We start from the raw sequence: 24436 nt of genomic DNA on the forward strand, positions 1-24436 counted from the left end.
GAGTAGAAATTTCCCTCTACATTTGCCATACTAAGTTAATAACTTGAACACCATACTAATTTGGATTTAGTTGCAACATGAATGAATAAATGAGGTAGAAGTTTTCAGGAAAAAAAATACATCAACCTGAAGTGGCTTTCTTTGCAGTTGTAGTAAAAACATGCATTTATATCGCACCTTTTGTGACTAACACATTCCAAAGCGTGCGTGCACACACACGTGATGAATTGCACAGATGTCAAACATTGACCCTATAATTTTAAATTAAGCACTTGCACAGTCTTCTCTCTCCATTCTCCTTTTTCTTCCTCTTTCTATGCTAGCCTTCCTACTTTTATTGTAACTTAAAAATCATTTTGTAACTAATATACTTTAACGTTCCCTTCAATTTTTTTTGGGGGTGCGCAGTCCATTCAAAATACCGTGCAAGCACTGTTTTTGCCATTAAGAGCCAGCTGCATGGGAGCTCCAGAATGTTGCGCGACCCGCAGCTTAAAGGAAACATTGCTATCGGTACAACTGGGGAAAAATTAAACTCGCTGGAGCATCTTTCTCTGGAAAAGAGACTGAGATGACATGGTCAGAGATCTTGAAAATTATGAAAGGTTTCAATATGGTAGTCAGAGGTTTCCTTGAGGGGTTGGGTAGGGTGTCCAAAATTAGGCGCCATAAATGTAACACGTGTGGCACAGAGAAATAGACTTTTAGCTGGAAATGAGCTGCAGAGGTGAATAAAGTGTCTGGTCTCAGAATTATGAAAGACCTGTTCAGCCTTTGCATTTTAGCGCTTCAAATCAGGAAAGCACTACAAAAACTAACTGGGACAAGATAACATCGACAGCACCATAAGGGTTAAAACTACAGCCAGTTCAACCTTTGCCGGCTTTCAATAGTCATTGTTCACAAAATGCACTAATCACTTTTAGAACTTGATTCTTTTCTGTTGACCAGGTATGCCTCTGAAGATTGTTTACTTCAAATTAGCAAATGTCCACAAAGCACTAAAATGTTTAATGGCTGGATAAGAGTTTTTCATGAATTATTATTGACTGTTTCAGCAGGTCTGTCCCTATTTAAGGGAACCACTTCCTGGGCATAGATCATTGGAGCTAAAGAATTTTGTGCTTTGCACATAGCTTTTTTTGGGCCACCGAATCACATCCCCCTCATTTCTCAAAAATGGAAGGTACTGTCCTATAATGGACTGAAGCATCTCATAGAAACATAGAAAATAGGTGCAGGAGTAGGCCATTCGGCCCTTCTAGCCTGCACCGCCATTCAATGAGTTCATGGCTGAACATTCAACTTCAGTACCCCATTCCTGCTTTCTCGCCATACCCCTTGATCCCCCTAGTAGTAAGGAGCTCATCTAACTCCTTTTTGAATATATTTAGTGAATTGGCCTCAACAACTTTTTGTGGTAGAGAATTCCACAGGTTCACCACTCTCTGGGTGAAGAAGTTCCTCCGCATCTCGGTCCTAAATGGCTTACCCCTTATCCTTAGACTGTGACCTCTGGTTCTGGACTTCCCCAACATTGGGAACATTCTTCCTGCATCTAACCTGTCTAACCCCGTCAGAATTTTAAATGTTTCTATGAGGTCCCCTCTCATTCTTCTGAACTCCAGTGAATACAAGCCCAGTTGATCCAGTCTTTCTTGATGGGTCAGTCCCGCCATCCAGGGAATCAGTCTGGTGAACCTTCGCTGCACTCCCTCAATAGCAAGAATGTCCTTCCTCAGGTTAGGAGACCAAAACTGTACACAATACTCCAGGTGTGGCCTCACCAATGCCCTGTACAACTGTAGCAACACCTCCCTGCCCCTGTACTCAAATCCCCTTGCTATGAAGGCCAACATGCCATTTGCTTTCTTAACCGCCTGCTGCACCTGCATGCCAACCTTCAGTGACTGGTGTACCATGACACCCAGATCTCTTTGCACCTCCCCTTTTTCCTAATCTGTCACCATTCAGATAATAGTCTGTCTCTCTGTTTTTACCACCAAAGTGGATAACCTCACATTTATCCACATTATACTTCATCTGCCATGCATTTGCCCACTCACCTAACCTATCCAAGTCGCTCTGCAGCCTCACAGCATCCTCCTCGCAACTCACACTGCCACCCAACTTGGTGTCATCCGCAAATTGAGATACTACATTTAATCCCCTCATCTAAATCATTAATGTACAGTGTAAACAGCTGGGGCCCCAGCACAGAACCTTGCAGTACCCCACTAGTCACTGCCTGCCATTCTGAAAAGTACCCATTTACTCCTACTCTTTGCTTCCTGTCTGACAACCAGTTCTCAATCCATGTCAGTACACTACCCCCAATCCCATGTGCTCTAACTTTGCACATCAATCTCTTGTGTGGGACCTTGTCGAACGCCTTCTGAAAGTCCAAATATACCACATCAACTGGTTCTCCCTTGACCACTCTACTCAAGTCTGCAAGGAGACATTTAACGTCTTGCTTGAATTATATGTAATTATTAGTTGGGCAGGTGGCTATGTCTCGAGATTCAAATGCCATTTTGTTAATTTTCACCATAATGAAGATCCTGATTTTGTGACCATGCAAGTGAATGTTGTGCTTTTGTACTTGCATAGTCCTGAGACTATGATTGCTGCTATATTTTGAAAGAATAAACTCCATTTTAGGCATAAACCTCAATTTTTGTTCTAATCCATTGCCACATTCTTCCCCGGAGAGGAAATATTTTGTCTGAAGAGCCTGTGCTGTAGAACCAAGTTTTCATGTCAGGCTGGGCTACAGAAAATATCCAGCAGGAGACCTTGTTGGACAATGCAAAACTGAGGCTGTGGTGCCTACAAGGTCAGTGTGTCTTAAAGGGATGTGCCATGTAATTTCTCACTGGATGATCTATTCATTTGTGTTTGGAGGAGACATTCCATGAAAGTGAGATCTGTTCCACAAGTAGGCCTGCATTGCCAATGATTCCCACATTTCAAGAATTAATAAAATATTATTTGCATTTTATAACCGTTTAATTTTTTTAAATTCATTTATGGGGAGATTTTCCTGGGTCTGTGCCCAAGAATTAATAAAGAATTAAGAATAATGTGCCTGTTCTAGTGGTTCAGATGAACATGGAAAAAAAATTCCATGGCTTTATTTAAGGAGGGCATGTCTCGGTTCTCCCAGTATTCTGACCTCGTGGGGTAGTTCTGACGTACGCTACCCCAACCGATGCCACCAAATGACAACTGCTGTCTGTGCCGAACCAATCTGAGCTTCCAGTTACCCCCTTCTAACCCCTCCCTTCCTGATTCAGTATTTGTTTTCTTTACCCTTAAGTGTTTTCAAACATTTTCTTCATTAAAGGTGTGAGCAGAAATGCAGGTTGTTATTGAATGGCTAGCTGCCTACATAAATCACTGCTTCACAATAATTGAGTGGTTTTAATGTGATGAAGCACACTGTTTTCCTATTCCCAAATATTTATTTTGTTACAAAGGTACTGTTTTCACTTGGGTTTACTATAATTAGTGTTAAGAATAATGTGCATGAAATAAAAGTACAAATTATGGTTTAAAGATTTTTTCTCTTTCCCCCTCCCTCCTCCCTCCTCTATTGAGTCATTGCTCGGTTACAATTCCACATGTGCTAAATGCCTTCTGATAACTTGCTCAAATTATGTCCTTTATTGGCAGTTCAGCTAAACATGATCTTGCATTAATTTGAATTTTCAGCAGGGATCGCAAGATGATCAGGAGTGAAAGCCTTGGACGACCTCACTCAATTACCCACGAAAATGCTAGAACTAATTCTAGTGCCCCTACTGGTGCACTGGCTGAATTTATAAGGGTTAATCTGTTTCCTGTTATTTTAAGTTCCTGTGCAACAGTCAAGTCTATAATAATGAGAATCCTTGCAGAAGCACTTCAGCTGATTATCATTATATATTTGCCTGTGAGCATTTTCTTTTCCTTCTCCAACAGTCCTGCATGTGGGAGTTTTTCCCTTTCTCCTCCAGCGGTACATCTGAACAATGTTAGATTACACTGACTAAATATATCCACAGATAAGAATTTCAAGTGTAATCGGAGAATGAGTTTGAGAAATGTTACATCACTAGTATCTGGTAGCCTGCCAAAGGGGCACGGAAGTTTGTTTTGGAGGTGCTCTAGGCCTCTAATCACAGCTGCATAAAGACCCTAATTTCTGTACTTGGCCTCAAAGTTGTTGAAAGCCAAACACCTCAGCTAATTTTATCATTCTAAATTATAGGCAGATTGTATTTTTTGAATACAAACTTGAGGATAAGGCCATTGTTTCCATTTATACTGGGATATCTTTTAACCTCATTTTAGATTGTGTCGAGTGCAAAGGTGAGAATTGATGAATTCACGACCACTGGACATTTCGAAGCGCTTTACAGCCGATGAAGTACTTTTGGAGTGTAGTCACTGTTGTAATTTGGGAAACGCGGCAGCCAATTTGTGCACAAGCAAGTTCCCACAAACAACAATGTGATAATGACCAGATAATCTGTTTTTTCTCATGTTGATTTGAGGGATAAATATTGGCCAGGACACCAGGGATAATTCCCCTGCTCTTCAAAATAGTGGCCATGGGATCTTTTACGCCCACTTGAGAGGGCCGACGGGGCGTTGGTTTATCGTCTCATCCGAAAGACGACACCTCCAACAGCGCAGCGCTCCCTCAGCACCGCACCGGAGTGTCAGCTTAGATTTATGTGTTCAATTTCAGGGAGTGAGACTTGAACTCTCAACCTTCTGACTCTGAGTTGAGGTAAAAGTGTTTTCTGAAGAGAGTAAAGCTGAGTTTGCCAAAGGTTGAAGAAAAAAGACTCGACATCACTCAAAACAGCTTATCTTGTCATCACATTGCTGTTTGACAGCTTGCTGTATGCAAATTAACTGTGTGGTTCTTACTTTAGTACAGATTACAATTCAAAAGTGCTTTGGAATGCCCTGAGGTTGTGAAAGATTTGTATTTATATAGCACTTTTCTTTGGCTGCAAAGCACTTTGCTGCTTGGTAAGTTCTTCATTGTTCTTTCAATGAGCTTAAATGGCGAGAAGGTTTTCCAAAATATATATACCAATACAATCATAAACACTGTTCCAAATCATCATTTCAGGTCGGGTTAGTATTGATTCATTCAGTATTGCACTTCAAAGGGTGCTACATTTCCATTTTACTTTTTTTTTTCCAAGTTATGCTGTTTGTGTTGCTACAGGTGCATTCATTTTGTATTGCACTTGAAAGTTGCTCTTGAGTTGCAGGGTGTTGGTGCTACTACATCCAAGCAGGTAGTGTCCAGAGATTGTCTTCCCCCCCTCCTCCCCAATAATATTTTGTAAATATTCAGACTGAAAACAGTTGGGCAAGATTCAGTGCACCCCTTGGCACATATTGCTGGACCATGGACTGTGCCATCTTACCTCGGACCATGTGCCTCTGACAACTCCTTGCTCTGGCAGACCAAAGGCCATCTTTCACTGAATTGATTGCCTTCCAGTAACACATCCAGGGGATGCACAGTCTTATAGAGCAGTGTCCTGTGTTAGAGATACTCTGGATGAACCCCTCTTGCTCTTGAATGCTCATGCCAGACAGGCAGATGCTCCCTTTCCCTAACCCAGTTGTTTCAAGGATAGCATGTGGTAATGCTCAGACTTCGGGTGTACTGGAAGGACCACTCTCCAGCAGCCAAGTCACGTCTTGTTGCTTGTTCAACAGTTCTGGTAATGAGACATTTTTCCAAATGACTGACTAGTCTGCTCGGGAACCTTACTGCCCTGCAAAGATTCACCATCTTTTTCCACTGGACCTCGGATGTTTTATGCAGACCACTGTCTGATTGATTTGTAGTGAGAGATGTTCCTTTTGCAGAAGCTTTACGAGGGACAGGTAATGTAGTATGCTCCAAATGAATGGCAAGTTCTATAGCTGAATGGCCAGACCCATTCTTGCTAGTTTAGTAGCAGTGATTTTTTTATTTCTGCTCTAATTCAGCTCCTTGACTTGAATGAACGCCATGACTTTTCAACAAGTTGTAAGCTTGTGCTGTCCCTAGCCATATTTCTTCCTGAAGTGGTATTGTAAGACTCAGAGCTGTAACAAGATAAATTTCAATACTCCTGTATTTTCAAACTTAACATATTTTTAAGTTTCTTCAGGATTTGATCTTGGTATCTTTGCAAAGTTTTTCAGGGTGGAAAAAGTAATTATGCTAAAAGAATGCAGCTGCAAATTAACGTGGAAAGATCTTGAGGTAATGTGTTTTGGTGGTAAAACATGAGCATGTGTTCAATAGAAACTTGCTGAAGGCTGTGAATGAATAGACACCATGGCGTATGGAATGCTTTTGTCTTTTAAAGACCAATTGCATAAATATTAGCATAGGAAGAGTTGGACTGTTCTAGCAAAGTGCTGCCAGTCACTGGGCTGAATGACCACCTTCTGTTCTGTAAGGCTCAATGAATCACAATACTGATACCAGGTCCCAATCAACTTTTAAAATCCGCTCATAACAAATAACCATCTAATATACTTTTGTCAGTGTGATTTGAACCACTTATGATATGGAAAGGAGCACAGGAAATGTAATCTTAAATGACTTGCAGAGTAACACATATTTAAGCATCATTCAATCATTTGCTAGCAGTATAATAAAGCTTGTGCAGTTGAAAGTTCATAACTATTTTTCTTTGAATTAACGCAACAATAGATTGTGATAGACTGCTGATCCAGTCAAGATGTACTTTCAGTTCAGCTGGAAAACTATACAAGAAATGGCTATAACGGAAGGTGTTGAAGCTTATTGATTTAACTGAAATCTAATTACAATAAATCCAGCATCACTAACAGACATTAGGCAGTTTTTAAATATTTCTTGTTTCCATATCTTAAATTGCAATAGTAATTCAGGACTTAAAAAAAATAAATTTATTGTGATGCAAATTTGTTTTAATGCCTTGGTTTATCCAATACCTAATTCTGATATTTAGACAACCCTATGGGTTTCATGTTTACATGTAAAGTGCATATTGTTAGCACCATAAAGTAAGGGCGTTTTTGTTACCAGTTAGAGAAGGAAACTGCGGTGACAGAATTTCCTGTTCGTTACTGCTGTTGGAGTTTTACGGTCGAGTCAGATTCACACTTGATCCACAGTTTGCAAGTTCATTTCAATAATTTGTCTCATTCTGCATTTTATAAAATTTCAAGTGCATAAGTTAAGCTATTGCATTGGAAAATTCAATAGTTTATCTGGTCTTGTCCATAGGATCAAATTACGTTATTCACTAAAAGCATCAAGAGTGTAACAAGGTCAGCTTCTTACAAGCTTGAAGGCATGCCCCATATGTAGTCAGTTGGTTTTGCAAACATTTTTGTAGAACCTGTTGTTTCTGGTTCATTGAACATTATGATTTTGTTGGCTATTAAATATAGTGACATGAATAAATGGGTACACTCAATGGTGCAGATGGGAGGAACAGAGGAAAAACTGATGCAAGCAGAAGGTCAAAACAGAATAGTTGTGTTCTAATCTGATTCACTTGCAGCAGCCTGCTTCAATGATGTGGTAACCAATGTTTTTGTTCCTTGCTTAGCAATGCTGGCACAATCTCAAGGGACATATTCATTTGGGAAAGAAAGCTCCAGGTCTAGCTAATTCTGGTTTGATCTCAAAGATTTAAGAATTTATTGATCTCCATTCCCTGCTTGCAAATCCATTGTTAAACAGTGGATTAATTTTTGGTTTTTTGTCCATAATTATTTAGAGGATACAGTGCTTCTCTGAAATGAATCCAATACATTACAAAATCAAAATACTCGATGCTGGAAATCTGAAATAAAAACAAAATGCTGGTAATCAGGTGGTCAGGCAGCATCTGTGGAGAGAGAAACATCGGAAACATAGAAACATAGAAAATAGGTGCAGGAGCAGGCCATTCAGCTCTTCGAGCCTGCACCACCATTCAATATGATCATGGCTGATCATGCAACTTCAGTACCCCACTCCTGCTTTCTCTCCATACCCCCTGATCCCTTTAGCTGTAAAAGCTGCAACTAACTCCCTTTTGAATATATCCAACGAACTGGTCTCAACAACTTTCTGTGGTAGAGAATTCCACAGGTTCACAATTCTTTGGATGAAAAAGTATCTCCTCATCTTGGTCCTATATGGCTTACCCCTTATCCTTAGACTGTGACCCCTGGTTCTGGACTTCTCCAACATCGGGAACATTTTTCCTGCATCTAACCTGTCCAATCCCGTCAGAATTTTATATGTTTCTATGAGATCCCCCTCCTTCTAAATTCCAGTGAATTTAAGCCCAGTTGATTCAGTCTTTCCTGGGATGGCAGGACCGACATATGAAGAATCAGTCTGGTGAACCTTCGCTACATTCCCTCAATAGCAAGAATGTCCTTCCTCAGATTAGGAGACCAAAACTGCACACAATACTCCAGGTGTGGTCTCACCAAGGCCCTGTACAACTGCAGTAAGTCCTCCCTGTTGCTATACTCCAATCCTCTTGCTATGAAGGCCAACATGCCATTTGCTGCCTTCACTGCCTGCTGTACCTGCATGCCAACTTTCAATGACTAATGTACCATGGCAGCCAGGTCTTGTTGCACCTCCCCTTTTACTAATCTGTCACCATTCAGATGATCTGCCTTCCTGTTTTTGCCATCAAGTAGATAACCTCACACTTATCCACATTATACTGCATCTGCCATGCATTTGCCCACTCACCTAACCTATCCAAGTCACTCTGCAGCCTCTTAGCATCCTCCTCACAGTACGCTGGGTGGCAGTGTGAGCTATCATCTGCAAATTTGGAGATATTACATTCAATTCCTTCGTCTAAATCATTAATATATATTGTAAATAGCGGTACCCCAGTAGTCCACTGCCTGCTGTTCTGAAAAGAACCCATTTATTCCTACTCTTTGCTCCCGGTCTGCCAACCAATTCTCTCTCCATGTCAGTACATTATCCCCAATCCCATGTGCCTTAATTTTGCACACTAATCTCTTGTGTGGGACCTTGTCAAGTCTTTTGAAAGTCCAAATACACCACATCCACTGGTTCTCCCTTTATCCACTCTACCAATTACATTCTCAACATTCTAGATGATTTGTCAAGCATGATTTCCCTTTAATAAATCCATGCTGTCTTCGACTGATCCTGTCACTGCTTTCCAAATGTGCTGCCAATACATCTTAATTGATTCCAGCATTTTCCCCACTACCGATGTTGGGCTAACCGGTCTATAATTCCCTGTTTTCTCTTTTTTTTTTTTAAAAGTGGGGTTACATTAGCTACCCTCCAATCCATAGAAACTGATCGAGTCCATGGAATGTTGGAAAATGACCACCAATGCATCTACTATTTCTTGGGCCACTTCCTTAGTCTGCATTCCAGAGTACTTATCAGGCCCCGGGAATTTATCGGACTTCAATCCCATCAATTTCCAACAACATTTCCTGACAAGGATTTCCCTCAGTTCCTCCTTCTTGCTAGACCCTCGGTTCCCTAGTATTTTCAGGAGGTTATTTATGTCTTGAAGACAGAACCAAAGTATTTGTTCTGGGTGTGCCATTTCCTTGTTCCCCATTATGAATTCACCTGATTCTGACCTACAAGGGATATATATTAGTCTTCACATATATCTATAGAAGCTTTTGCAGTAAGTTTTTGTGTTCCCTGCAAGCTTACACTCGCTCCTATTTTCCCTCTCCTAATTAAACTCTTCGTTCTCCTCTGAATTTTAAATTTCTCCCAGTCCTCCGGTTTGCTGCTTTTTCTGGCCAATTTATATGCCTCTTCCTTGGATTTAACACACTCTCAAATTTCCCTGGTTAGCCACGGTTGAGCCACATTCCCTGTTTTATTTTTATGCCAGACAATTGTAGTTCATCCATGTGATCTTTAAATGTCTCCCATTGTCAACCCTTTTAGTATCATTCGCCAGTCTCTCCTAGCCAATTCGCATCTCATACCATTGAAGTTACCTTTAAGTTCAGGACCCTAGTCTCTGAATTAACTGTCACTCTCCATCTTAATGAAGAATTCTACCATATTATGGTCACTCTTTTTCCCCCAAGGGGCCTTGCACAACAAGATTGCTAGCTAATCCCCTCATTATACAACACCCAGTCTAGGATGGCCAGCTCTCTAGTTGATTCCTCGACATTGGTGTAGAAAACCATCCCTTACGCACTCCAGGAAATCCTCCTCCACAGTATTGCTACCAGTTTGGTTAGCCCAATCTATATGTAGATTAAATTCACCCATGATAACTGCTGTACCTTTTTATTGCACGCATTCCTAATTGATGCCATCCCCATCCTCACTACTACTGTTTGGTGGTCTGTACACAACTCCCACTAGCGTTTTCTGCCCTTTGGTGTTTCGCACCTCTACCCATATAGATTCCACATCATCCTAGCTAATGTCCTTCCTTCATATTGCATTAATTTTTTTTACCAGTTATGTTATCCCACCTCCCTTTCCTTTCTGTCTATCCTTCCTGAATATTGAATGCCCGTGGATGTTGAGTTCCCAGCCTTGGTTACCCTGGAGCCATGTCTCCGTAATCCAAATGACATCATATCCATTAACAGCTATTTGCGCAGTTAATTCATAGAAACATAGAAAATAGTTGCAGGAGTAGGCCATTCGGCCCTTTGAGCCTGCACTGCCATTCAATGAGTTCATGGCTGAACATGCAACTTCAGTACCCCATTCCTGCTTTCTCACCATACCCCTTGATCCCCCTAGTAGTAAGGACTACTAGTGAATTGGCCTCAACAACTTTGTGGTAGAGAATTCCACAGGTTCACCACTCTCTGGGTGAAGTTTCTCCTCATCTCGGTCCTAAATGGCTTACCCCTTATCCTTAGACTGTGACCCCTGGTTCTGGACTTCCCCCAACATTGGGAACATTCTTCCTGCATCTAACCTGTCTAAACCCATCAGAATTTTAAACGTTTGAGTTCCCCTCATTCTTCTGAACTCCAGTGAATACAAGCCTAGTTGATCCAGTCTTTCTTGATATGTTGTCCCGCCATCCCGGGAATTCATCCACCTTATTAGGAATGCTCCTCTCATTGAGACTCTGAGCCTTCAGGCTTTTTTTTTTAGCACTCTTTGTCCTTTTAGAATTATGTTATGTTCGGTTCAGGTTGATGACATTTCTGACGAAGGGCAAATAACTTGTATTTCTGTGTTCAATGTACACATACCTTTACTGGGGGAGGGGGTGCAAAGGCATAATCGTGTAAACATCTTTGTTGGGAATTAGACAAGCAGGTAAATGTGCTGAGGGACTGTTCCAAAGGATGGGAAAAGATGACTGAAGGAATAGCTGTTGAGGAAACAGGATGGTGAGGTGGTGACATTGGAGGACTGGAGGGTCTGACTACTTAAGCTGTGAATCTTGGTCATTCATTGGGGCATGGTAAACTAGTGGACTTTGGCAAAGATGATGGGGATGCAAATTTTAGTGTGGATGAGGACATGAGCTGTGGCATTCTGGGTGACAATTTCCCCAAGTTGATGCCTGGGCTTGCAGTTCCCTGCTGAGTTTTCTCCATGGCCATCCACACCCAATCTTACCACTTCTTTCTTCCTCTACTGCTGACCACCCCCCATTATCACTCCCAATCTCCTCTTGCTAGAGGCCCTTACTCCCCAATATTCAGTACATCTTGATCTACAATTTTAAAGCTATCTGCTCCTATCACATAACTAACCTTCACCGAGATGCTGCTTCCACCAATAGGGTTCTGTTGAATGTTCTGAATTCCTTGTCAATACTGTACTCTTCCACTAGACCATTGGGATTTAGCTTCTATTATGATTGGTCTGCCACTGGACCATCCCAGTCATGTCTGCTGCTCAAATTTCTGCTCTGGCTGTAGTCGTCTCGTGCTGTTACTATACTGATTTATCTGGCTTCCAAGGGCTCTCCCACCATTATATAAATAACTGCAGTGTTTTTCGACTTGCTTTCACCTGGCCTCCACACCTATTCTCCATCCTCATGCAGGTCTTGACTCCTGGTCACTCTTGACCTTTTGTGTTGACCCTAGATTATTCTCCGAGTACATCTCGACCGCGTTGATCTCTACATAAATGTTACACTAATCTTCAACTTTCCTGCTAATTGCAGATCCTATCTGGCTGAAGCATCTGCCTGATCAAATCCTAGTTCTAAAACTTACTTTGCTCATATTATTTCTTGGCCCTTTGTGTGGTTGCTTGGCCTTTTGAGGCTCCTGAATCCACCGCATGCACCAAATGGTTGTTAAATTATTACATTGAAAAAGAAGTAAAGGTAGAACTGCAAACTTTTAAAGCTCCACCTTGATGCTTATTATTGTGTTCCTAACACCGATGAGACTATACACAGGGAGGTTAAAGTAACAGTGACCTCAGTCTTTATTAAGACACTCCAGAGTGAGGAACAGGCCTTGGGGGCCGGCTTATATGCAGTGCTCCCAAGGGATGCTGGGATCCCTTGGGACTTCAGGGGATGTGCTCCCTGGTGGCGGAACATGGGAGTGCATGCTTTACAGATACACACCGTCACTCTTTTCCCCCCCCCCAAGTCAAAGTGAAAATTATTTACAAGGTGAGGCGGTTGGGAGCCTTTCTTTCCCTGGTGGACTGCCTCGGTACAAATGTCTGATCTGGTGTGTTGGCTGTGCCCTTGCTGGGCATGATGGGTTCGATTTCCTGGTCCAGGGTGGTGTCGTTGATCTTTTTGGGTGTGTGTTGTGGGCTCAAAAGGTGGTATCTGCTGTGGGTTGTTGAGGGCAGTCGGTAAACCGCAGCCTCGTTTGGTCCTGGTGTTTCCTGCAAATTTGTCCATTGTCTAGTTTGACTACAAACACCCTACTCTCTCTTTAGCTATCACCGTGCCTGCGATCCACTAGGGACAATGTTCATAGTTTAGCACATACACCGGGTCATTCAGATCAGTTTCCTGTGACACAGTGGTGCGACCATCGTTTACATTTTATTGTTGCCGCCTGCTCTCTACCTGATGCAGGTTGGGGTGAACCAGCGAGAGCCTGGTTTTCAGTGTCCTTAACATGAGTAGCTCAGCCGGGGGCACCCCTGTGAGTGAGAGGGATCTTGTGCGGTAGCTGAGCAGTACTCAGGACAGACTGGTTTGGAGTGAGCCTTCTGTGACTCGTTTAAGGCTCTTTGTTTGTGCTGCCTGTCCATTGGAGGCTGGTTTAAACGGGGCCGAGGTGACATGTTTGATCCCATTGCGGGTCATGAATTCTTTAAATTCAGCACTGGTGAAACATAGCCTGTTGTCACTGACCAGTATGTCAGGCAGGCCGTGGATGGCAAACATGGCTCTCAGGCTTTCAATGGTGGTGGTGCTTCCCGACATTATTTCACATTCAATCCATTTTGAAAAAGCATCCACCACCAGGAACATTTTACCGAGAAACTGGCCCGCATAGTCGACACAGATCCTTGACCATGGTCTGGAGGGCCAGGACACAAACTTAGTGGTGCCTCTAGACGCGTTGCTCAACTGAGCGCACATGCTGCATTGCCATACACAGAACTCTAGGTCAGAGCCGATACCGGGCCACCACACGTGGGATCTGGCTATCTCTTTCATCATTACCAGACCTGGGTGTGCGCTGTGGAGATCTGAGATGAACATCTCCCTGCCCTTTTTGGCTAGCACTAAGTGGTTACCCCACAACAAGCAGTCAGCCTGAATAGACAGCTCATCCTTTTGCTGCTGGAACGGCTTGATTAGCTCTTGCATTTCAACGGGGATGCTGGCCCAGCTCCCATGCAGTACACAGGTTTTTACTAGGGACAGCAGAGGATCTTGGCTGGTCCAACTCCTAATCTGGCGGGCTGTGACAGGTGATTTATCATTTTCAAACACTTCCATGACCAACAAGTCTGCAGGCTGCACCACCATCAACAAGTTTGCAGGCTGCACCATTCCCACCCCCATGGTGGGCAATGGTAGCCAACTCGGAGCATCCGCACAGTTCTCGGTGCCTGGCCTGTGGCGGATGGTATAGTTATACGCTGATAGTGCGAGTGCCCACCTTTTGTATGCGGGCTGAGGCATTAGTATTTATCACCTTGTTTTCAGTGAACAAGGATATGAGGGACTTGTGATCGTTTCCAGCTCAAATTTGAGGGCAAACGGGTACTGATGCATTTTCTTTACCCCGAACACACACGCTAATGCCTCTTTCTCAATCATGCTGTAGGCCCTCTTGATCTTGGACAAGCTCCTGGAGGCAAAGGCGACAGGTTGCAACTTCCCCGCAACGTTAGCTTGTTGTAATACACACCCGACTCCGTACGATGACGCATCACATGCTAGCAAGTCTTTTACACGGGTTATACAATACAAGCCGCTTGTTGGAGCATGAAATGTTTCTGGCTTTCTCAAAAGCAATTACTTTGGCTTTTTCCCCATACCCAGTTCTCACCTTTTACCAATAACCCATGTAGGGGCTCTAAGAGGGTGCTTGACCCCGGTAGGAAGTTACCAAAATAGTTGAGTCCCAGAACAACCGCAGCTTTGTGACATTATGTGGCCTGGGCGCGTTCCTGATAGCCTCTGTTTTGGCATCAGTGGACCGAATGCTGTCCGCCGCGATCTTTCTCCCCAAAAACTCCCCTTCTGTTGCCATGAAGATGGATTTTGACCTTCAGCGCAGTCCTACGCGATCCAGTCGCTGGAGGACCTCCTCCAGATTTTATAGGTGCTCGATGGTGTCCTGACCTGTGACCAATACGTCGTCCTGAAAAACCACCGTGCATGGTACCGACTTGAGTAGGCCCTCCATGTTTTTCTGGAAGATCGCTGCAGCCGACCGAATTCCAAATGGGCATCTGTTGTAGATGAACAGTCCCTTGTGTGTATTGATGCAGGTGAGGCCCTTCAAAGACTGCTCCAGCTCCTGTGTTATGTAGGTCGAGCTTGGTGAACTGCCAGCGTCGCAAATAGGTCGACTACATTGGGTAGTGGGTATTGGTCCTGTAGCGAGGAACGATTAATAGTTACTTTATAATCGCCACAAATCCTGACTGTGCCATCACTTTTGAGTACTGGAACAATCGGGCTGGCCCACTCGCTGAATTCCACTGAGGAGATGATGCCCTTGCGTTGCAGCCTGTCCAGCTCAATTTCCACACTCTCCATCATGTGAGATACCGCTCGCGCCTTGTGGTATGGGTCATGCCTCTGGGACCAAGTGGATCCGCACCTTCGCCCCGGAAAAGTTTCCAATGTCTGGCTCAAAAAGGGAAGGAAATTTGTTCAGAACCTGGGTACATGAGGCCTCATCGACATGTGATGTCATCCCAGGTCCAGCGGATTTTGCCCAGCCAGTCCCTTCCAAGCAGTGTGGGGCCATCACCCGGGACGATCCAGAGTGGCAGTTCATGCACCGTGCCCTTGTAGGTGACCGTGACCAGAGTGCTGCCCAGGACAGTGATAAGCTCTTTGGTGTACCTTCCCAGTTTCGTGTGGATGGGGCTCAGGGCTGGTCTAAGTGCCTTGTTGCACCACAGTCTCTCAAACATCTTTTTACTCATGATGGATTGGCTAGCACCAGTGTCCAGTTCCATGGCTACAGGTAAGCCATTCAATTTTATGTTCAGCATTATAGGTGGACATTTTGTCTCAAATGTGTGCACCCCGTGTACTTCAGCATCTGGCTCCTCTGAGGCACAAAATTGCTTTGATCCACCATGGACTGATCTTCCTCTGCCACGAGGTGGTTAGCAGGTTGCTGCAAGCTTGTTGGAGGTGCCCCATTATTCCACAGCTCTTGCAAACATACCCTTTTTGAAGCGGCATGAATAGGCTGAATGGAAGCCTCCAACGCCAACAAGGTTTGAATTGCCTTGCATTCATCCTTTGTTGGGGACTCAGTCATCTGGGTGGGTCACCTGAGGCCTGCTGGCAGTTGCAGACTCGGTTTCTGCCCTGCACATTGCTGCTCGCAAACACAGTTCCAGTTAATTTATGAACGTTGCTAGCACTTGTGTGCAGAGAGATCTGTTTGGTGTTGGCACGGGCATTTATGTCCACCAGTGATATTGCAATGGCCTTGCTGAGGGTCGGTTTCTCTACAGTCAAAATTTTTCGTAGGATGGTCTCGTGGCCAATGCCCAGTACAAAAAAGTCTCTGAGCATTTGCTCCAGGTGGCCATCAAACTCATTGTCCTGCAAGTCGCCTTAGCTCGCCACTTCCTGACTTTCAGGTCGCTGGCACGTGTAGAACCGATACCTCGCCATCAGCACGCTCTCCCTCGGGTTAAGATGCTCCCAAACCAGTGTACACAGCTCCTCATATGACTTATCTGTGGGTTTCACCGGAGCCAGAAGATTCTTCATGAGGCTGTAGGTCGGTGCCCCGCAGACTGAGAAGGACCGCTCTCCTTTTTGCAGCGCGTCCTTCTCCGTCCAGCTCGTTGGCTACAAAGTACTGGTCTAGCCATTCGACATAGGCTTCCCAGTCCTCACCCTTCGAGAACTTCTCCAGGATGCCCACAGTTTGCTGCATGTTTGTGTTGGATTCGTATACTCGTCACCATTTATTGTGTTCCTAACACCAGATGAGACTGCACGCAGGGAGGTTAAAGTAACAGTGACCTCCGTCTTTATTAAGACACTCCAGAGTGAGGAACAGGCAGGGGCCGGCTTATACAGTGCTCCCAAGGGATGCTGGGATCCCTTGGGACTTCACGGGATGCACTCCCTGGTGGCAGAACATGGTAGTGCATGCTTTACAGATACACAACACTTATGTGCTCCTTTTGACGTGAACAATATTCCCCTCAATTTTTTTTGTCCACAGGTTTCCCTCGTGATGCTGATAGTTTTGATTTTAGAAGCAAAACTAAGTGCAGGAAATAGAGCATGATCTAATGGATTAAAATGATGAAACCAAAATCTAATGTACAGTTATCTAATTTTGTAAAGGAAGCTGGGTTGTCATTTTGGAATTCAGGAATATAGACTCTGCCTTGACTGCCGTGAATTACTTGTGCTACCAGTAGGTGCTGCATGCATCATGGCACAAAAATTAGCAATGTTTTATATTTGCCATATTAAAACTAGTGGTATTGCATTGGTAATCACTTAACAATCAACAATTATATTATGACAACAACCTACTTGTCCCCTGGTTCTATTTCATTTCCGCTTACCTTAAATTAAGTCTCCATTAAGGTTATTTGTCTTTGATGATTAGGCATTTGACATTTTTCAAGACTTGCGTTTAACTGAAGCTCCTGTGCTTTTATTTGTAGCCTGGAATCGTGTCACCATTTAAGCGGGTTTTCCTGAAAGGAGAGAAGGGGCGTGATAAGAAGGCACAAGAAAAGGTTACCGAACGAAGACCCTTGCATACAGTGACCCTGGCCTTGCCAGATCATAGAGTTGACCCAGAGATTCTGTTAAATGATTACATTGAAAAAGAAGTAAAGGTAGAACTGCAAACTTTTAAAGCTCCACCTTGATGCTTATCTTTATAAGTTGGTGCTTTTAACTTTACTATAAATTTTATAGACCCGTACCATACACCTATATTGGGATTGCTTTGGGTGCATGTGTATTATGTTTTAAATGATATAGCCCATTGTTTCTGCACATCCTGTTTGTGCACTGTTTTGCATGAATGGACTTGTATTTTTTTGGAGGGGTAGAGAGAGAAACCATGTAAAAATAGTTCATTTCGATATGCAATGCATTGATTTAGAATTTACTGAAGCTTTTTCGTTTCAAAAGCAGTTTATTTTTTCTTGGTCATTTTTCAGCCCTTCCTCCTTTGCCTGAAGGTGCTGATTCCTTATTGGGGTACAGTTTTGCATATGTCCTCTGGTACTTGCTCGATCATCATTCAAGTGTGAGCCATCAGTGTTACCTTTTATCAGGATAACATCATCTCCTCCTGTTTTTTTTTCCCCCTAGTGTCTAGAAGGGGTTACTGAAGTGACTGGAATTTTTCCCCCTGCCTAACCTAGGGACACTGAAGCCAGTTGTAGCATCCTGGTGGCCATCCCAGCTCAAAGCAAAAACTAAGCTGTAGAGCAGGATAAAACTCTCCACTAAATTGAAAATCTCATAATTAAATAGCTGCAAGATTTAGTTAAAGATAAAAATAAAACTGCAAGAATTTATTGATTATTTGTAAAAATTCCTGCATTTATTATAGTGCTAAAGAATGTAATTTAACTTTACTGTGTGCTGTTGGGGCAGCTAACCCATTGCTCATTTGTTGAAGTGCAGATTTTCTGTCTCGCTCAACTGTTGGCATGATCTGGCTGCTGCTGTTAATTGGGTGGCTGCAGCAGTCACATGCACAGGACTAAGCGGTGGCAGGAAATGTAATTTTGTGAGGAGATGGAAGTGCAGTTGAGTGAGCAACAACTAATTAAGCATGGTCAAATGGAGAGCAGCAAAAAAACTTTGGACAGAAAAATGAATATATCTGAGGTGGGACTTGAAAGCAAATAAATAGGTGGCTGAAGAAAATGCAGTACAAGCATATGGGTACGAAGTGGGCATGTGGGACTCTGACGACTGCCCATCTGGAGGATAAACGTCAACGTGGACAGCTTGGGCCAAACAAGTTAATTTCTATGTAATTCTCTAACTTTGAGGAATGGGGGAGAGGAGGAACACAAAATATTGGGGAATGTGGCATGACTAACAAAACAACGTTGGGTGGAGGGAGCTTGCATGGCAGTTTAAATGCACAACATCAAGAAGTCAGCAAAACTGAGGCCTCTTGTATTAGGCCTCCAGAGACCAAACCTATTGGATCGATTTCTAATGTGAGCAGAGCATGTTCATGGTTAAATAGATTTTTGGGAGGTGGGGGTGGGGGGGGTTGTAAATTGTATTTTTCTTTGTCTCGAGGGTTTATCGGTCAGGTGCCTAATGCTTCAGTTTTGCAGACTTCTCTAATTTCTCTCTCTCGCATTGCAGACCACTGCTTAAACTTCCATACAAGCTCCCTCCACCCGACGTTGTTTTGTTTATATAGTCAGCTGACTGAAGAAAATGGCCACTAAATAAAATGAGCAATTTGAATGCCCTTTCTGCTGCTTGCTTATTTTTCATTGACACCTACTGAAATAGTAGTTACTGATTTGATTCTGATTTACTCAATTGAATTAGATTTTTTAATTTTGATAATTAACCATAAGAGATGCCAGCAGAGCTCTTGTGCTGCCAGCAGTGTGGTGGGGCAGAACTTCCATCTACCCTGTTTCCATATGATCATCTCTCAAATCATAGAGATGTCATTTATATATGGGGTGGGCACCTATGCCTGCTTCCTGCAGATGTACATACTACTGGCATAAGAGATTGTATCTGGAGATTTTCAGGGGAGCCTGTAAATCATTAGAATGGTTACAGCACGGAAGGCGGCCGTTGAGCCCGTGCCAGCTCTCTGCAAGAGCACTTCAGCTAGTTCAATTCCCCTGTCCTTTTCCTGTAGCCCTGCAAATTTTTTTCCTTCCGGTACTTAACCAACTCCTTTTTGAAAGCCGTAATTGAGTCTGCCTCCACCACCCTCTTGGGCAGTGCATTCCAGATCCTAACCACTCGTTGTGGTTTTTAAAAAAAAAAAAGTTTTTTCTTGTCACCTTTTGCTTCTTTTGTCAATCACCTTAAATCTGTGTCCTCTGGTTCTTGACCCTTCTGCCAATGGGAACAGTTTCTTTCTCTCTCTACTCTGTCTAGACCCCCCTCATGATTTTGAACACCTATCACATCTCTCTTCTCTGTTCTGAGAACAACCTCAGTCTATCTACGTAACTGAAGTCCCTCATCCCTAGAATCATTGTAAATCTTTTCTGCACCCTTTAAGGGCTCCACATCCTTCCTAAAGTGCAGTGTCCAGAATTGGACAATACTCCAGTTCAGGCCAAACCAGTGTTTAGTACAGGTTCTTCATAACTTCCTGGCTTTTGTACTCTATAACTCTCCATGAAGCCCAGGATCCTGTAAGCTTTTTTTTAACTGCTTTCTCAATTTGCCCTGCCACCTTCAAAAATTTGTGCATACATACCCCTAGGGGTCTCTGTTCATACACCCCCTTTAGGATTGTAACCTTTTGTTTATATGTCCTCACCACATTCTTTCTACCAACATGTATCACTTCATACTTCTGTTAAATTTCATCTGCCACATGTCTGCCTGTTCCACCAGCCTGTCTATGTCCTACTTGAAGTCTCACTGTCCTCCTCACTGTTAATACAAAACTTGGAAGTATAGTTATCAAATTTTGAAATTGTGCCCTGCACATCCACATCCAAGTCATTCATATATATCAAGAAAAGCAGTGGTCTTGGAAACACTCCTGGGGAACACCACTGTATACCTTCCTCCAGTCTGAAAAACAACCATTCACTGCTATGTTTCCTATCATTTAGCCAATTTCATATCCATGCTGCCACTGTCACTTTTATTTCATGGGCTTCAACTTTGCTGGCTGAGACAAAACTAATGGAGCATGGGTGGAAAAAGTGCTTGCTAGCTGTCTGTCAGAAGTTCAGTGCAGTAGTTCAGGGATGGAAACCTGTTCTACCCAAATTTCCAGTCCCCCAAATTTGGGATACCTGACTTCCTTCCCCAGAAAGGAGTGGAACTTCTTGGTTATCATTATCAGCTAAACAATATTTTTGTCCCATGGATGTGTGATGCCCAGAAGCCACACTTCAGATTTGACACCAAAAGGTGTGACATTATGGGGCATTAACACAGGAAGGTTGAAAACACACAATTTTGTGCGACATGATGGCCTGAGGCCCAAGGTGTGCCACACAAGTGCTTTAAAAAAATATTGGCGCTGCGATGAAGTAACCATTTTATGATCCAGCCTTGAGCTGAAATATCTCTCGAGGTACTTTTTTTTTTTTATATACCTGATGAGTACCGCGGTTACGAGATGTGCACACGACTGTAGGGGCCACACAGAATCCGGGTTTGCGCTTGCACCTAAATCTGGAATTTGCGATCTGGAAGAATTCTCTTGACCGATCGTATGCATCCCTGGGAAAAGGACATCCTTCTGCCCAACTTCTGTCCAGCGAATGCCCATGAAATTCTTGCACCTGGCAAAAGTGTATGGCCTGCTTTTACCAGTGTAAGCTTAAAAAAAAAATAACCTAAACACTTTTTTTTATGCATTTAAAAACCCTGTGCAATAAGGTAAGTTTATTTTTAACTTGTTAAAACATGTAAATTTAAATATTTAATTAAATGCCATTTTAATTTTAAAATAAACCATTACATAATGTCATATTTATATTTTACATATAGAATCCCCATAAGCATGGATGAGGATTCCGTTCTTTGGTTGGGCCAGCCCACCTGATCCCAGGGACGCTTGCTAAACCGCATGTGCCCCTGGGATCACATGGGCCTTTACGCAGACCTATGCGTGGAGGCCCGGGAGCACGTCTCCATGGATACCAAGGCAGAAGGAAAGTTCGTAAATTTTTTGCTGGTCGGAGGCTTCCGACTGCAAATTCAGCCCCACTGACTTTGATTTTTAAACATGTATAATAACAGAGCTGAAGCTGTGGATGAAACCATTAGACAGAAGACTTGCATTCAATTGATCTGGGTTGGATTTGACACCAGATGCTGGAGGTAAAAGGATAGTATACTAAATCACAATCCGTCTCCCCACATGGATCCTTTCTAATAACACAATAAGCCAGAATTTTTTAAAATGGTGAGGCTAATGGCACTCGCCATTCTTGTGTGTAAATGATGCAGCAACTTCAGGCAAAGGGCAGATGTACACTTAAATGCGAACATCCAAGTGTTCCTATTTCGAGATGTGCCGCTCCCCTGTTAGCTTCGCAAAAACAACATTTCGCTGTCTCCCTCACCATCACATGCATTGAATGCCATGAAGTTGCTGTATTTGCACAGTAGAAATTTGCAAATAATTAATAGCATAAGTACCCTTTTAATGACATGACTGTTGCCAATCAACCTCTCTGCCATTGAAAATTAACTTGGAAGTGTGCTGCCTCATTTCTTTAGGTTTTAAATTGTTTGGCGAGATTTTAAAATGTCAAATTTAACCTTTCTTCCTTCTTGCCTTCGCTCCTTCCTTCCTTCCTTTGCTCCCTCCTTCCTTAATAGTTTGGCTCCCTGTTTTGCCACTAAGTGAACAAAACATTTAGTCAACCTGCCTAATTCAGTATTGAAGCCAGATTGCTGAAGCAAATCTTGGGATTCTATCCAGAGTCCTGTTCTTCAAGTCAGGAAAAAATCATGGTAGGTTTTGGGATGTAAGCATTATGCATACGAGTAAGAGAATCAATCTTAGTTTCTTGCTCTCTGCCTTTTACCTATATAATTGGGGTTGTATTCTGAATCAGAAGTTCATGTCCAGGATGCTTAATTCATTGAGGAGTTGGTTACTCAATCTGTTGCATGAAGACCATGTTTATATACTAGACTGAATTGTGGTGGGCAGTTTTCAGTGTATTTGGAGTCATCTAGAGAACTAGGGAGATGGGACAGTGTATGTTTGTGTGAAAATATTTTTGAGGTAAATAATTAAAGTTGAGAACTTTTATTTATTATACCTGTGTAAAACACCATAAATCACACCTTCAAGTATGTGTTTGACTTTGAAATATACAACAAAAATATGTAATTTAATTTTGTTATCTTATAAAGAGTGACTTGTATGTAGATGTTACTTGCGTTGTTCAATACCCTTTTGTGTGCTTCCAGTAATTTGAGTTTTATTTGCCTGTATTCAACAAATTTAATTAAAGTTCATGGAATTTTTTAACCGCTTGATTAAACCTCTTTTTTTTTTTTTTAATTTAGTATTTAGGGCAGCTCACATCAGTGCCTGGGTACCTGAATCCATCCAGTCGAACTGAGATATTGCACTTGTTAGATAATGCAAGGGTGAGTAACACTGTGTTGGCAGTAATGTGGTTGGGGAGATTATTTACAAATCAAACCAGGTTTGCCTTGTACAGAAAGACGAGACTTAGAATTTTTAATCTCTGTGAATAATGGTGAAATAAAAAACATCCAAATTGTCTGAGCCAGACTGACCTGCATGGCAACTCGAGACTAAATACAAGAACGAAGATGTATTGTCAATTGCATTTTTACCAGCAGATGGAATGCTGGCCATAATTAAACCACACTAAATTTCAGCCTGATAAAATGCACTTGCCAAATTAAACAGTCATAAATATCCTCTCTAGCCTCCTTGCAAGATTTTTGTTTGAAAATTAAATGGCACTGCTCAAGATTTGTAAATTATGCTGCTTGGTGGACTTTTTATTGCTTTCTTCCCCTTCTAGACAGCATTAACTCCTTGCTGGGATACGGTTCAATAGATGTCCTCTAGTACCTTGCCCAAGTAGCCGTTATTTATCAGTCAACCCAGTAGTGTCCTTGCGCTGTTTGACCCCCAAGTGCATTACAAATCAGCTCCGTCCTGTCCTCACTCATGGTTCATATACACACATTCATCTATCCAGGGTCACTGAATAGCAGTCCAGAAGTAGAATACTGGCCACTTTATTCCTCCTTGCTAACACCCATAGGGTGCTAACAGCTAATTGAACACAGGAACAGGAGTGGACCATTTAGCCCCTCAGTTAGATCATGGCTGATCTGTTCCTCAGCTCCATTTACCTGCCTTTGATCCATATTCTTTGATAGCCTTAGCTGATCTGTCAATCTGTCCTAAATTTGAATTGAGCTAGCCTCCAGTCTTTTTGGAGGAGGAATTCCAGATTCCCACTATTCTTTGAAATAGTGCTTCCTGATTTCATTCCTGAATGGACTAGCACTAATTTTAAGATTGTTCTTATTTTGGATTCTCCAGAGAAAATAGTTTCTCTATCTACTCTATTGAATCCCTTTTATCATTTTAAACAACTCAATTCGATCACCCCTGAACCTTAAACTCAAGGAAATACAAGCCAAGTTTATGCAAACTATCCTCAGAATTTAACCCTTTAAGCTCAGGTATTCTGCTTAATCTACGTTGTACTCCCTCCAAGGCCAATATATCCTTCCTGAAGTATGTTGGCCAAAACTGAACACCGTGCTCAAGGCGGGTTCTGACCATGGTGCTGTACATCCGAATTATAGCTTCCTTTTTATTACAAAGATCTTGATATAAAGGCCAACATTCCATTAGCCTCTAATTACATTTTGTACCTGGCCACCCAAATCACTTTGCTCCTCCTCAATTTATAATCTCTTGCCATTTAGAAAATATTCAAATTTGTCTGTCTTGGATCCAAAGTGTGTGAATTCACGGCACGCATGCACAGACCCATCTGTGTGGCAGATGGAGTTCAATCTGTCTCATCCTTTGTGACTTCCTCCTCCCATTTATACCATGT

The 24436-nt window shown here is 42.6% G+C and overlaps 1 protein-coding gene across 4 annotated transcripts in view; it reads left to right on the plus strand.

The window, feature by feature from the left end:
- ccm2 (CCM2 scaffold protein) overlaps window positions 1-24436 on the plus strand; it is a 115519-nt gene that overhangs the window by 22006 nt on the left and 69077 nt on the right. For all 4 annotated transcript variants that reach the window (XM_070885175.1, XM_070885174.1, XM_070885178.1 and 1 more), the window contains 2 exons: window positions 17330-17506; window positions 22890-22973. In XM_070885175.1, the coding sequence (XP_070741276.1) occupies window positions 17330-17506; window positions 22890-22973 (261 nt within the window). The remainder of the gene's footprint in view (window positions 1-17329; window positions 17507-22889; window positions 22974-24436) is intronic.

This window comes from Pristiophorus japonicus, chromosome 7, assembly GCF_044704955.1.
Source record: "Pristiophorus japonicus isolate sPriJap1 chromosome 7, sPriJap1.hap1, whole genome shotgun sequence".
Classification (NCBI taxonomy): Eukaryota; Metazoa; Chordata; class Chondrichthyes; family Pristiophoridae; genus Pristiophorus; species Pristiophorus japonicus.